The sequence below is a fragment of the Heteronotia binoei genome, chromosome 3 (assembly GCF_032191835.1).
Source record: "Heteronotia binoei isolate CCM8104 ecotype False Entrance Well chromosome 3, APGP_CSIRO_Hbin_v1, whole genome shotgun sequence".
NCBI lineage: Eukaryota > Metazoa > Chordata > Lepidosauria > Squamata > Gekkonidae > Heteronotia > Heteronotia binoei.
In genome coordinates this window covers 73,108,114-73,123,874 of record NC_083225.1, presented here as the reverse complement: position 1 = coordinate 73,123,874, position 15,761 = coordinate 73,108,114, and the positions used below count along the sequence as shown (strand labels likewise).

The 15,761-nt window shown below is 40.1% G+C and overlaps 1 protein-coding gene across 3 annotated transcripts in view; it reads left to right on the top strand.

Moving 5' to 3' along the window:
- The first annotated feature begins 1,659 nt into the window (after positions 1–1,659).
- Positions 1,660–15,761, top strand: part of MAP7D2 (MAP7 domain containing 2) — a 101,201-nt gene continuing 87,099 nt past the window's right edge. For 2 of the 3 annotated variants that reach the window (XM_060234055.1, XM_060234054.1), the window contains exon 1: positions 1,660–2,277. In XM_060234055.1, the coding sequence (XP_060090038.1) occupies positions 2,226–2,277 (52 nt within the window). In that variant the 5' untranslated portion in view covers positions 1,660–2,225. The remainder of the gene's footprint in view (positions 2,278–15,761) is intronic. The other variant, XM_060234056.1, reaches the window with a different exon arrangement.

Sequence of the window (15,761 nt, the reverse complement as noted above, 5' to 3'; positions counted from 1 at the left end):
GAACACAAAGTTATTCAAAACGCTCTTAGAAGGGGCATATGCTGTTGAACCTAACTAGTTTAAAAACAAAGCAGCAGGGTGAGAAAGAGTTCTCTTGTGTCTTAAGGCCCTTTCTTATATGCATACTATGTCAAGTTCCAGAAAACTGGAAGCATCCAGTTGAAAACACAGATGATCAAAAGTATTGATGGTCCAGTTGAAAACATAGATGGTCAACAGTTGATCGAAAGTGTTTCTATCACCAAACAGAACATTCTGATTTCTTAAGAGGCAATGACTAAAATCTCTAGTATGTTAAATACAGTGGTTATCACGTTTATCAAAGCTGTTTGATCAATTTCATGTTTTCTACTGGATGCTTCTATTTTTTGCTTATTCTGCCCAGGAGGCCAAAATGCAGCCTCTTATAATAGCACTTTATATCTGTGTACCTGTTCAGCATTTAACCAAGCTGGGATGACCTGTCTCCAAGAGCCTGATGAAGAGTTCTGAATAACTTGAATGCTTGTTTGGTTTGGTTTGGTTCTGTTTTTGGCTGGTCCTTATACATAGGTAAAGACTTACAGGGACTTTATAGAGAGAATCTTGGAACCCTGAGTATGTCTTGGTTGGGATTTGAACAGTCCCATAGCAAGGGACTTTATTGTTGTGGGGGGGGGGAATGTATTGGCAGCTAGTCCAGCTCAGCTCTTTACACTACATCAAATCCATCCTTCAGTAAGAGCTTTTACAGGGAGTAGCTGGAAAAGCTGTTCTGCATGCCCATATGTTTGTGTGTGGCCCTTTGTATTCCAACATTTATCACCTTCCTGATGTTTTGTGTTTAATATATTCAGGACAAGTTTCTTTTTTGATCACATCAAAAAAGCTAGTTCTCCCAACTTTTCTCCCTATAAGTGATATTTACAGGGAGAGACAGGAATTTAACAGGAGAGAGAGCAATTTAACAGAATATCAAAAGTACAAGTCAATCATACAATTTCAATATATTTACACAAAAGGATATTCTGTAGTTTTTGTTAAGGCTTCCTGTTCATTCTGGTACAAGAAAAGAGTAAATTGGCTGTCTCCTCTTTGTGCTTCTGCATAAGCTGCATATCATTTATCACTGTACTTGAGTATGCTAGTACTCTAGATCCAGAGAACAAGTGCTAAGATTCTTCAACTAAGGGTAATGAAGTGCCTAAGCCTTAAAGTTGAAATAACCTGGACTCTTTACATACCTACCTGAACAAAAGTGTAAAGCAGGACTGGGTTTGGCTCAAGAATAGCAAACAGGAAACCAGGGGTTCTGGGAGATGACTGTGGAAGAAGGAAAGATTATAAGGGAGGCAGGAACAATGGATGGAAATCTGATGAAGGTTGTGTGGCCTTTAGGTGAACAGGACCAAGAACAGAGGTCATGGACATCAAGATCAGGTGATGAATCATAGTTGGGGCCAGTAGCAGTTCACAAAATTGGAAATTGGTACTTCTGCCCTGTATGAGACTGACACAAGGTACCAAGGTAAACTGTTTCTTGAACCGATTGGAAATCTGTATAGAAATGCTAAACTACAAGCGCCCTCCTTCTAAGACGCCAATCACTGGGCCCTGGTGCCCGCTGGGATCGCAAGGAGGCGCCTTTCCCCCAACAGGCCTTTGGGCGCCGTTTTCTCTCAGCCCAGCGTTTTGCTTTAAATTCCCCGTGAAGTACCCGGGGGGGGGGGGGGAGGGCGCTGTGTCAGGGGCTTCGGACCTCTGAGCCAACGAGCCGGCCAGCGGGAGAAGCCGAGCCTTTCTCAAGTGGGAGCGAGCTGCTTCCTTGGGGCGCTGGAGGGAGCTGGCGCGTCCTCGAAGAGCCCGTGGAACAGGCGCTGCTGTCGCTGCCTGCCTGCGGCAAGAGGAGGGAAGGGAAAACGAGCGGGTTGCCACACGTTCGCAAAAATGCAATGAAGCTGAGAGGGGAGGAGGAGGGAAGAAGGAGGAACACCTGGGAGAGGCGGCACGGGCGCTCCTCGCTCTATCCTCCAGCCCGCCGCCACTTCCTTGCGCCTGCTGCCTGTTTCCCGCCTCTCCGGTTCCACCGCGCCGCGTCAGGTGCCGCGCTGGAGTGGGCAGTGCGCCTGTGCGGCGTCGGCAGCAGCACCAGCAGCAGCCTCAGCATCGTCGGCTCCGGCGCCAGAGCGCGGCAGTAGGCGCCAAGGGAGCGCCTTAAGCCGAAGCCGGCGCGCTGGTGGGCGAAAATGGCGGAGCCGGGTCCCGCGCGGACGTCTCCCTTGTACCTCCGGGCTTCAGGTAGGGCTGGGCGCTGGTCCTCATGGTGCGTGGGTGTGGCTTGTGGAAGGCACCTGCTTTGGGAGTCAGCCGAGCCACCGCCCCCCTGTCCAGGGTGGGAGTGGACGCCCTTTCCCCCTGGAGCTGGGCGGTCTGCTGCTGCTCTGGCGGAGGGTAGCAGGTGGTCTCTGGGGAGAGCCGCTGTTGGGCAGCAGCGGGATTGATTGGCCGGGGAGCGGGGTGGGTGTGTGCCGCGGGATCTGGCAGAGGGACTGGTTGGAATCGCAACACAGGCAGAACTGGGAAGGTGCCAGAAGAAGCCGGGGCTGGCTGCGGGGGAAAGCGGGAAGCGGAATCCGGGTCGGGATGAATTTTTGGAAGAATAATGGTGCGAGGCCTCCCCTGAAGCCGTGTGAACAAGCTTTGCTCCTCGTGTTTGGGCAAGGTCAAAGATAGAGCCGGGGGAGGGGGTCCTTTGTGGTTGGGAATCGGTGGCTGTCGGACAGGGCTTGCTCCTCCAGTCATCGCTAATCTGGTTTGCTGACTTGCTCTATCAGAGAAACGGAAGACAAGACAATGCTATAAAGCTTTTTGTATCAGTTTTCAGCACCAGAAGAAAGCTCTGAATTCTCTAATGGCTTGCTGTCCCTTGTGGTTGGAAAACCAGGTTTTCTTTGACAAAATTTATAATATAAAATTATAATGATCTGGAATTGAGATATTATAGGGTTAATTATGTAATGGGGAAGGTAAAAGTTTGAATTTCTAAAAATTCTGCTTTTTGAAATAGTGTCTTTACATGTTTGTTTCTGCCTTAAAACCTGTTGGGTTGGTCTTGCGTTGCAGATCCAGGTGGAGGAGGCAATTACACAATCACTTGAACATGTTGCCAGATACTTGGGGCGCTGATGTTAATTAAGGCAGGGATTGAGGACAGTTTGAAGCAGTGTTGGGATCTGCCATAGACTGGCTTCAAAACAGAAATCCAGGAAGCTGAGAAGTTTCCTGCTTTCCCTGAAACTAATGACCTTTAAATCTAGAAGACTGACTAAAATTCTGTGCTTTCAAGTCACTGTGGTTCAGAAAACCCCCAAGAAAAATAATTCCTTGTGTAAATATCTGTGTGGATAATATGTGCTATGTTAATTTTACAAGAGTACCAATGTTGATCTGTGTTAGCAAGGCAGCACCCTAGTGGTTTAGAACTGTATACTCTTGTAGTTAAAAAGGTAAAGGTGGTCCTTGGAAGGAAGGAAGGCTGAGTCAAACTGGAACTGGCCACCTGAACCAGCTTCCGCTGGGATTGAACTCAGGTTGTTGTAGTTAGCTGCCTATAAATGCCATCTGCTTGCATATCCTGTATGAAGTTTCCAGGCCACGTTCCTGGATGCATTCAACAGCCACAGCTCTAATCAATTTGTACTTGACTGTCCTGCTACTCAAGGTTTTAATGACTCATAACTATGTACTTTATGTTGGGCAGCAATTAAGAACTGTAAGTTGACCAAAATATTGCTGAAGGAACTAGTTCAGCATCTCCATAAGGAGAACCCATGGAGATCTAGATTGTGTCATTTATAGGAATGTTACCCGCTCTGAGGAGCATAGATTATAAATTTAATGAATAATAATAATATATGCATATGAATAACGTCTTTCTGTTCATGGGAGTTGAAGAAGAAAAATGCCCTAGGATGTGACAAATCAAGGCTGTGTAGAGAAGGATTGAAAAAAACAAGATTTTGGATTTCAGAACTAACTTCAATTACGTACTCGAAGTTTCTAAGAAGCCATAATGGAAATGTCAGGAAAGAGTGGACAACCAACAAAGTGTTATGTACTTCTGAGGGGCCTGTTTCCCACCCCCCATTCCTAAAAAGCTTAAAATGAAATTGTGGATGTGGCAAACTTTTTTTTCCAATTGGATGATCCATTTTTCAGGGTAGAAATCTTATTTTAATTTATAAAATATGATCCATAAAGCTCCATTTCATATGTTCTGTAGAAAGAATGAAAATTCAGGCAGACACAGTCATTCCTCCTCAGTTAGATTATTGGTGTTAATATCTGCAGAATGACCTGCTAGAAGGAGGTGAAAGTTCAGCAAACTTTCTTAAGCATTAACGTTTCCAAATAAAATAATTCAATGGGATCATCACTTTTGGAGATAAAGTTCCAAATAATTCAACTGAACTGGAATACATATTTATCTTACCAGGAAAGACAGGGAGAAATTGATAGCAGCAGCATGAGAACAGGGGGACAGGGAGACAGCAGCAGAGTGAGAGAGAGAACACAGCAACGTGAGAGATGGGGACAGTGAGACAGCGGCAAAGAGAGCGAGAGAGAACAGAAGTACGAAAGATGGAAAGAGAGAGAACAGCTGCAAGAGAGATGGGGACAGTGAGGCAGCAGCAGCAGAGAGAGAGAGAGAGAACGGCAGCGTGAGAGACAGGGTTAGTGAGAGAGAGAATGGCAGTACAAGAGATGGGGGACAGTGAGACAGCAGCAGAGAGAGAGAATGGCAGCATGACAGACGAGGACAGTGAGAGAGGGAGAACGGCAGCACAAGAGAAAGGGGGACAGTGAGACAACGGCAGAGAGAAAATGGGAGAGCAAGAGAGCAACAGCTAGAGAAAGAGTGCAAGAGAGAGCTGGGGCTGGGCGGGCTGGCTGCTGGAGGGAAGAAGCAGCCAATCCCCACGCTCCCGGACCCCTCCACCCAAAGTTTTCTGGCTATGGGCCTGAAGCCCAGCAGAACCTAGTGCTAATGTGACAAAGCCAACTCAACAAGACTGATGTGAAACACAAAATCATAACTGAAACAGGGGGGCTGTAAGCCCAGCAGAACCAGTGCCACAGTAGCAGTGCAAATTCAACAAGACTAAGGTCAAGCCAGAAAATATTTGCAATAGAAACTATAAGGGGGGCACTTTTGCAAGCCCAGCAGAACCAGTGCAATGTACAGAGTACTCAGCAAAATCCAGTTCAGGAGTCCAGACTCAGAGCAGCAGCAGCAGCCAGAAGCCAAAGGCAGCATTGCACACCCTCCAAACCTCTCTGCTCCACTATGTTCCTGGAAGGGCATTACACTCTGTTGGTCAGAATCTATTGGTGACCCTTGGCCCTAAAGAGGTCTGGCTGTCCTTGACAAGAGTCAGCACCTTTTCAGTTCTGGCCCTGACCTAGAATGCTCTGTTAGAAAACACCAGGGCCCTGCAAGATCTCTTACAGTTTTGCAGGGCCTGCAAGGCAGAGATGTTCCACCAGGCTTTTGTGTAAGGACAGTGATGGTTGTCGAGCTGGTACCCCTCTCATCTTCCCCTTTAGGGGTCTCCCCACCCTGATACAACATCCAGAAATCTGGATCAATAGCACTTCCATCAGGATTCGCAATTTGTTTTAGTTTAACTGATTTTATTGGTTTAAAATGTATGTATTTTTATCCTTTGTTGTACATTGCCTAGAGCCCAGGATGAGATGATACATTAAGTTGAATAAATAATAAGAATGTTATGTTGTCAAAGACTTTCACGGCCAGAGTCTATTGGTGGTTGTAGATTTTCTGGGCTGTGTGTCCATGGTGAGACCTGTCCATTGTGAGACTTGACATTGTGCCAGCAACTGTGACTGGCATCCTCAGAGGTGTAACCCAGAAAACTGGAGTTCTCTCTGGGTCAAATTGAGAAGATGTTGGTAGGGTGGTAATTTATATCTTCTCAGGCAGGTGGAGTAGGGCTGAGTCATTATTTTGTGTGAGCTTCCTCAGCTGTGACAGCAGCCAGCCCGCCCACCCGCCTGGCCCCAGCTCTCTCTTGCACTCTTCTCTAGAGCCAGTTTGGTGTAGTGGTTAAGTGTGTGGATTCTTATCTGGGAGAACTGGGTTTGATTCCCCACTCCTCCACTTGCAGCTGCGGGAATGGCCTTGGATCAGCCCTAGCTATCACAGGTGTTGTCCTTGAAAGGGCAGCTGATGTGAGAGCCTTCTCAGCCCCACCCACCTCGCAGGGTTTCTGCGACTGTGATTCAGAGAGAAGGGTGGTGTATAAATCTGCAGTCTTCTTCTAATGGAGGAGCTTACCTGAGGCGGTTCTTTTGTATATGACGGGGTGGCCAACGGTAGCTCTCCAGATGTTTTTTGCCTACAACTCCCATCAGCCCCAGCCATTGGCCATGCTGGCTGGGGCTGATGGGAGTTGTAGGCAAAAAACATCTGGAGAGCTACCATTGGCCACCTTTGGTATATGGATTGGCTATTGAAATTCTAATCTTATCTGCAGTGCTGTTGTAAATTGTAGGGCATTTTGTGTTTTTCAGAACTGGAAGCCATGCCCTATTCATTTCTAAAATGGATTTCAATGGCTTCTCTGTGTAATCTAACATGCTAATTGGATGTGTTGTCCAGCATTACAGTATCTTAGAATAAGATACTGTGTCCTGTTTGAGTTATGCTGTGTTCAGCCACTGCTGATTTTTCAGGTTGGCCAAGTCTGCAGTGTCTTCCATGTTCTTTTATTCTTGTCTGGATGCTACATTGTGTGGTTCCGATGTACTTGTCCACAACTGCAGGGTATGCAGTGTCCTCCTGCAGAAGAAAGGGGGTCTCTTCTGTTTTTTGCTGATCGTGGCATCTGATGTATTTTTCTGGTAGGTCTGAACACTGTTTGTAGGTTATGTTTCTTCATAAATTTTCCCATCTGATCAGTGATTCCTTTGATATATGGTAAAAACATCTTTTTTGTTGGAGACTGTTTTTCTTCAGTTGTTTGTTTAATTTTTGGTTTAATTGCTCTTCTGATTTCATTTTTAGAGTAGCCATTTGCTTGAAGTGCGTAGATTGGCTATACTAGTAGCCAAAAAGAGTCTCTGATCTGTATTTGGCTGAGAAAATATCCAAAATACTAATAAGGTACTTTCTGGGTATTTTTTTCAGCTGGAGTGCAGCTGAATGCACATCCCTCATGACTATTACATTGTCATCCCTTTGTCTTAGATGTTACAGAAATATGGGGAGCAGGTTTTATGCTAAGATTTTGTCATAGTTAAGAGACTGCACACATTTTTGGACCTCATAGTCTTTAGGTTAATTTTTATGTGTGTGAAGCTTTATAGATAAAGTTGTTTTTTTCACTTTGTTTCTTTTGGTGAGACCTGTAGCCTTGCAAAGTTTTCTAAACTACTTGGCAACAGTCCAATAAGGTGCATGACTTCCCTTTCTTTTTCTGTAAGAAAGGGGACTTTGATTTTGTGTAAGGATATATTCTGTTTCCAGTACAAAATGGGAAGCTGTTTGTGGCTCTCAGTCATCACTAGGACACAAATCTATTATATGCAGTATGAAGATGAATTTGACATTAAGTTAGACTTCTTTCAGGGTTTGCCCTTCTGAGGTCACAATCTTTGAGCCAAATTTATACTGGGATCCTGATTTATGTATTTATTAGAAAAAAGAGCATGATAAACAATGTTCTGAAAATGATTTTGACTCCTTTGGTCTTTGTATGGCAACTGAAATCTGACAATGAAGAAAAATTGTTTTTGAGTTAAATTCAACTTCCAATAGAAACATAATCCATTTTAGTATGCATAGAATTGATTTTACTTGCAAATTCTCTTTGAACATGGATTTTCTTATTTTTTACTTGCAGTAAATTAGCAGAAATACATAAGCAGGAGTGAGGTAAATGAGCTTGTAAAATATTTGCGTTTAATTGACATCCTAAAACTATGATGGTGCAGGGATCTAATCTAAAATTCTATGGCATTTTTATTTATATTTTCCAATCCTAGGTGTCATTTGCTTAGGAGAGGAATGAGCATTGTCTAATATTTAATTTCTATGAAGTGGATTTACACAGATAAAATATCAGTGCTTCTGGAGTGGACATCTTATAAATAACTTGTATTGTAAACAATGGACAAAGCCATGCAAGGTACCATTGAGTAGTTGCAGGTCCAAACTTGATTTTTTCCACAAGTTCTTCAAAGTAGCCCCTAGGAATTCCATTACTCATAAAACTTGGCAACATTTTGTTTGCATTCTTAGTTTTGTTGGAAACACAGGCTGCAGTGTATGACTGCATTGAAGTTCGAGGAAACTGAGAAAGCAGTAAATACCTTTAGTGAAATCTAGAATGATCAGCCCAATTCCATTGTCATTGTTGCTATGTGCCAATAGAGAACCAAACCATCAAAACTACTTTGTGTATTGTTTTTTTAAAATACTATATATACAAGCAGTATAATAAGCACTGCTGTTGAAGATGCAGCTGCGCTGGGCAGGGCATATTTCTAGGAATGAAAACCACCGCCTTCCCAAGATTGCCCTGTATGGCGAACTCTCCACCGGCCATCGAAATAGAGGGGCACCAAAGAAGAGGTACAAGGACTCCTTGAAGAAATCCCTTGGCACCTGTCGCATCAACCATCACCAGTGGTCTGACCTAGCCTCAGATCGCAAAGCATGGAGGCACACCATCCACCAGGCTGTCTCTTCTTTTGAGAACGCACGCATAGCTGGTCTTGAGGACAAAAGGAGATTGAGGAAGAATCCCACTGCTACAGCACCAACCCTAAATCAGACTTTTCCCTGCAGCCACTGTGGCCGGACCTGCCTGTCCCGCATTGGTCTTGTCAGCCACCAGCGAGCCTGCAGCAGACGTGGACTATTGCACCCTTCTTAAATCTTCGTTCGCAAAGCCAAGCCGAGAGAGATAATAAGCACTATATATTTTGTTTTAAATGTGCTTATCCGACATGGATATTATGTTACTTTCCAGGAATCAATAAATGCTTTCCATACTATTTTGGGGTAGTTCAGAGTTCATACTTAGGTACAGTGGCCTCAGATCTTTCTGCATAAGACACATAGAAAGCAGGGTAAGACTATGGGATTCATGTTTTTTCTGACAAAAACCCAGGCTTTTGACTGAGGCAGACTGAATGGCACCCTGCCATGTGTTATCTTCTTATTCCAGGGATCGTGTTTTAAACAATTTTATTGATAACATATGGTAACAATTTCCATTAATAACTTTTCATCTATCCCATATGCTTCTTTCTAATCACCCCTCCCCCCGTTACTTGACGCCCGCCAGTGTTATTTACTCAAAATACTATTAAAAGGTACCCTTAATTCCTAAGAACTAAAATTAATATTCTTCTTTCTTCTAAAGTTTAATGATTATCAAAAATTGTCCAAAGTCCTTTTACTTTCCACTCGTCTTCTACATAACTTCTAAATGTTTTCCACTCCCTTTTAAAATCTTCTAAATCATAGTCTCTTAAAGTTCTTGTTAATTTGTCCATCTCACTCCATGTCATAACTTTTACAATCCAATCCCATTTTTCTGGTATTTTTTCTTGCTTCCGTAACTGCGCATATAGTGTCCTAGCAGCTGAAAGCAAGTACCAAATTATAGTTCTATCTTCTTTTGGAAATTTTTCCATTTGTAATCCCAACAGAAAAGTCTCTGCAGCTTTCTTGAATTCATATCCCAAGATCCTAGAAATTTCTTGTTGGGTCATCTGCCAATACTTTTTCGCTCTTTCACAAGTCCACCACATATGGTTGAAAGAACCTTCATTTTTTTACATTTCCAACATCTGTCTGGCATCTTGTTATTTATCTTTGCCAATTTTTTTAGGAGTCGTATACCATCTGTACATTATTTTAAAACAGTTCTCTTTAATACTCTGACATGTTGAAAGTTTCAGAGTTCTTCCATAAATATTCCCATGTATCCATCTGTATTTCTTTATTTACATTTATTGCCCATTTAATCATTTGCGATTTCACTACTTCATCTTCTATAGACCATTTTAAAAGTAACTTATAAGTTTTTGAAATTAATTTTTCATTATCTCCAAGCAGAACTTTTTCCATTTCTGTTTACTCTCATTTTATTCCTTCAGTTTTAATATCATTTTCCACCAAACTCTCTATTTGTTGCGTTTGAAACCAATCGTATTTGTTATTCAACTCCACAGCAGTTTTCAATTCTATATTGCCACTTTGTATTTTTAATAGTTGATTGTATGACAGCCATTTTTCCTCACCTGTCTCAGCTGTTATTTTTATCACTTCTGCTGGCACTATCCATAATGGTTTTCTTTCATCACCATATTTCTTATATTTCATCCAGGTATTCAACAAATTATTTCTTATATAATGGTGAGAGAAAAAACTATCCATCTTTTTCTTCCCATAATACATATAAGTGTGCCAGCCGAATTTATTTCCATGACCTTCCAACGTTAAAAAAGTTTTTTATTCAACAGCGTCATCCAATGTTTTATCCACACTAAACAAACTGCTTCATGATATAATCTTAAATCTGGTAATTGGAATCCTCCTCTTTCTTTAGCATCTATTAAAACTTAAATTTTAATCCTTGGTTTCTTCCCAGCCCATACAAATTCTGAAATCTTCCTTTGCCATTTGTTAAATTGTTTACTGTCTTTCACAATCAGAATAGTTTGAACCAAATACATTATTCTTGGCAAAATATTCATCTTAATTGCAGCTATTCTTCCAAGCAATGACAAGTTAAGCTTATTCCATTTTATCATATCTTCATCCATTTTACGCCATAGCTTTTCATAGTTATTTTTGAACAGGTCAATATTCTTTATTGTTATTTCCACACCCAAATATTATACTTTAGAGGTAACTTCACATCCTCTTATTCTCTGTAACTCCTTTTGTTTATTTACTTGCATATTTTTACATAAAATTTTGATTTCCTTTATTAACATAAAATCCTGCCAGTTCTCCATATTCTTCTATTTTAGCTAACAACAAAGGTGTTACTTGTGTAGGATTTTCATTTATAAACATTATATTATCTGCAAATGCTCTATATTTGTAAATAAATCCTTTAACTCTCAACCCTTCTATTTCTTTATCATCTTGTATTAGCATCAATAAAATTTCAAGAGTCATTATAACCAACAAAGGTGAAAGCGGACAGCCTTGTCTTGTACCTTTGCTAATTGTCGTTTGTCTGTAAGATCTGCATTTATACATAACCTTGCACGTTGTTCAGTATATATTGCCTTTATCATTCTTATAAAGTTTTCCCCCAACTCTGTTTTCTCCGTTACTGAAAACATAAAGTCTCAGTTCAAATTGTCAAAAGCTTTCTCTGCATCCACAAAGAATAATGCAACTTCCTTCTCTGGATGTCTTTCATAATATTCTACAATATTTACAACAGTTCTAATATTGTCTCTTATTTGCCTTTTAGGGAGAAATCCCGCTTGGTCTTCCTTTATGAAATTTATCAAATATTGTTTAAGTCGTTCTGCCAAAATTCTTGTATATATCTTATAGTCATTATTTAGTAATGAAATTGGTCTATAGTTCTTTACATTCGTGACATCTATATCTTCCTTAGGAATCAAAGAAATTACAGCTTCCTTCCATGTATTTGGTATTTTCCCTTTTATTCTTAAAATATTCATCAATTTTTGAAGTTTCGGTACTAATTCTTCTTTAAAAATTTTAATTTTTTTTGCCATATATCCATCTGGCCCAGGTGCTTTTCCAAGTTTCATTGCATTAATTGCTGCTTCAATTTCTATTTTTTCAATTGGATCATTCAATTTTTTTTTCATATATTCAGTTAAGGGTGCTGTTTTAATCTTTTACAAATACGCTTCCATCCTTTCCTTCTTTACTTTAACACCTTTAAATAATTTAGCATAGGACTTGAAAAATTATCTCTTTATTCCTTCTTGATCTACCATCTCTCTTCCATCAACCACAATTTTATTAATAATTTTACTTCCTCTCTTTTTCTTCAGTTGCTAGGCCAAATACTTTCCAGGTTTATTCGCTCCCTCAATTGTAATTTTTTCAAATTCCATTCCAGTTCCTTATTTAACAAATGTCTCATTTGTGCTTGTAGTATTGTAATCTCCATTATAATTTTCTTTTTCCCTGGCCTTTTCCTCAGTTCCCCTTCTTTTTTCTTTATTTCATTTTGAATGCCCAACATCTGTTTTTCTTTTGCCCTTTTGCCCTTATTGTTTAATGTAATCAATATTCCTCTCATTATGGCTTTATAAGCATCCCACACCATCTGAAATTCTATATCATCTCTATCATTTATTTGGAAGAAAGCTTTAGTTTCATTTTCTAGAGATGTCACTAATTCTTTATTTTGTAGTAAATCTTCATTTAATCTCCATCTTCTCACTTTTTTAGGCAATTTTGTAATCCATAATATTGGGTTATGATCTGCACCTATCTTCGGTAAGATCTCTATTTTCTTAGTTATAAGGCCTAAGTCCTTTGTACCCCATAACATGTCAATTCTGGAAAAAGTATTATGTCTTGCTGAAAAAAATGTATCATCTCGTACTTCAGGATTAACTTTCCTCCATATGTCTTCCAAGTTTTCTTGTTTAACCAGTTCAAAGAAGGATTTTGACAATTTTCCTTCTTTATTGTTATTTTTCCCCCAGATCTGTCTAATGTAGTCTGAAGTGTTCCATTAAAGTCTCCCATAATCATGACCCGGTCATATGTCATTTCAAGTTGTTTCATAATGTCTTTTAAAAAAAACATATTTTGCACCATTTGGTGCATACAGTCCCAATAATAAGGTTTTTTTCACATTTATTATTACTTCTATTGCCACAAATCTTCCATCTTTATCTCTAAATATTATTTTTTGGTCCAATTCTTGTTTAGTATAAAGAATCACACCCCTTTTCTTCTGTTCAGTCAATGAAAAAAATTTCAGTCCCAATTGTTCCATAAAAATGTATAATCCTTTTGTTTACTATGAACTTCTTGTAAGCAAGTTATATTACAGTTTTGTTTTTTAATCCAATGAAATATTGCCTTTCTTTTTTGTGGTGAATTTAGTCCATTTACATTCCAAGATAATAATTTATAATCCATCATGGTGCAAATTCTTTATTCTCTTCATAAAATTTACGCAGCTCCTGTGTATTTGTAATTGTAATCCTTTTTCTATCGCTTCTCGGCCTTTTGGCTAAGATCAAGTGTAGGTGTGTGTGTGTAATCCTTCTTCCTTGTAGCTCAAAGCTCAAACCTTCAGGTATTATCCATCTATACCTCATTCCATTGTAACGTAGTTTTTCTGTTAATTTCTTATATGTTTTCTTGTCATTTATCACTTGTCTTGGCAATTTTTTCATTATTCTTACTCTGCTTCCTCCCAATATCAATGTCTTTTCAAAATTTTTATTCAAGATTTTCCCCGCCATATCTTTTGTCATATGTCTTATAACCACATCTCTTGGTAAGTTATTTTTCTTGGCATATGATGAATTCACTCTATACATATAATCATACATATTTCTAGTCCCTTCAGGATCTTCCTCCAAGAAATCAGCAATTATTTTTATTACATGTTCTTTTAAGTCTGTCCCTTCTTCTTCAGGTACTCCTCTCAGATGTATGCGTCTCCATCAATTTACAGTCATGGATTGTTATTTTTTTCTTGCATTTTTAATACGGTGGAATCCTGGAGTTTAACTTTCCCTTCTACCTCCTGCACTTTTTTTGACACCACCACTGTTTCCTTTCTAAGCACTTCCATTTCTTTTTTAAAGTCCTCAATATCTTTTTAAAGTTCTTTTTTGCAAGCATTTATCATCTTTTCCACCCCTTTCATCATCCTAGCTTCCATTGTTTCCAACTGATCTTGCATCTTCTCCAATGAGGCAGTCCTTGCACGGGTTACCTTTGACTCTGACATTAAAAAAAAACAGTGAAACATTTGATATCACCAAATTAAATTTCAACTATCGGTTTGATAGATTAGAACTTGCCCTTTCAAATGAGCCTAATTTCGCCATCCTCCGACCTTCCCAGGCTCAGATATTAATTTTTTCAAAATTTAGCCTCCCAGTAATGGCCACTGATGTCTTTCTATGGTAAAACAATCCTAAAGTAGATCCACTTCTTCAATATTTACTTTCTGCTTTGCTTGCCCCAGGTCACGTTCTCACTGGTAACACACGATACTTGACGTATTTCCTGTGTTGACTGCAGAAACTGCAGATCTCTGACGATGGTGCTTTCACTCCATGACCGCAGGTAGACAAAACAATAAATTCCTTCCCAATTTTTAACACTGTCCTTAATTTAACATAGTCCAAAATGCACCCCTTCTCCTCTTCTTCTTCCAAGCTTTCAAACTTTCTCTTTCCCACCTTCTAATATTATTTTGTTTGCTTTAAAATAGTCCCAGAATGGTAGATAGCAATCAGTACCTTTTTCTAAGGTTATCCAAATCAACACTGGTCTCGTACAGCATCAGATGTTTAGCAGTCTCAAAGAAGATTAGGATCTTGTCAAGCTTATGTCAAATAAATGACTCTGTAAGCTTCTGCAGATGATGAATATGCAACTCTTCTCCGGGGATCCCTCAAAGCCTCAAAGGAGCCCCCCCGGGAATCCCTTTTAGCCAAGGTAAATCACCTCAAAGTTTCCTGTGTGTATCTTGGACTAATCTCTCACTGAGAAAAGTAGGCAGAAGGCAAAAATTTGCCCTTTACCACCCCTAACAGAAGCTCCAGTCTCCCCCCCTTAGAGAGCTCAGCTCAGCATTCTCCAAATCCCAGAAGTCTTATTCCAGGGATCTATATGTTGCTGCTGCAACATGATTTCTACCCCACGATTCTGCCCTTATAGGGCATGATGGGTAACAAATAAAAATCTCATCTTAAAAACCATTAAAGCCAACACAGAAATACATTGTGAAAACAATATAAAACCAGAGCTAAAAATAAGCACAAAAGATAAAGACAACAATTGGTAAGGAAGGAAGGGATCACTGAAAGAACATCAAGCAAAACAACAAGTTTTCATGTGCTGGCAGAAGATGGTGACAGAAGGGGACAGGTTATTCGCCCTGTGGAGAGAATTCCAGAGTTTTGGTGCTACTGCTAAGAAGGTCCACTCCTGGAATGCTACCTGCGTAATCTCAGAAAGTGGAGAAACCAGAAGCAAGGGCTCTAAAGATGACCACAGTTGCATAGGTTCAGTCTTTCAAGTATGTTGACCTTATAGAACTTTGAAGCACTGTATTGTGCTCAGAAACAAATTGGAAGCCAGTGTAGGAGTATGGTGGTGGATGAATCATTCGATCCACCTCTGTTAGAATTTATATGCAAGATTTGCTTAGAGCTGAATTGACCCAGAATTCACTGGATCTTAGAATTTTAATTAAAATTAAGAATCTCCAGTGCAAGGGAAAGGATTTTGAATCTTATTTGAGAAGAGAGTTTATGCTCATTCAGTTAAATTCTTTTCCCTCAGCCATACTGGAAGACCAGTTCTCAGGCATCCTATGCTCAGACAGAGGTTATAAATGTGGATCTGATCAGCTTGAGTCCTTAGAACACATTTTATTGGACTGATTTGAGATGATGGTATTTGTCCTCCCTGTTAATAGGTTATGTGAATTTACCATCTCAAAAAATCATCCAGTTCCCGCTTGTAGCTGAGGATCAAAAAACTACCT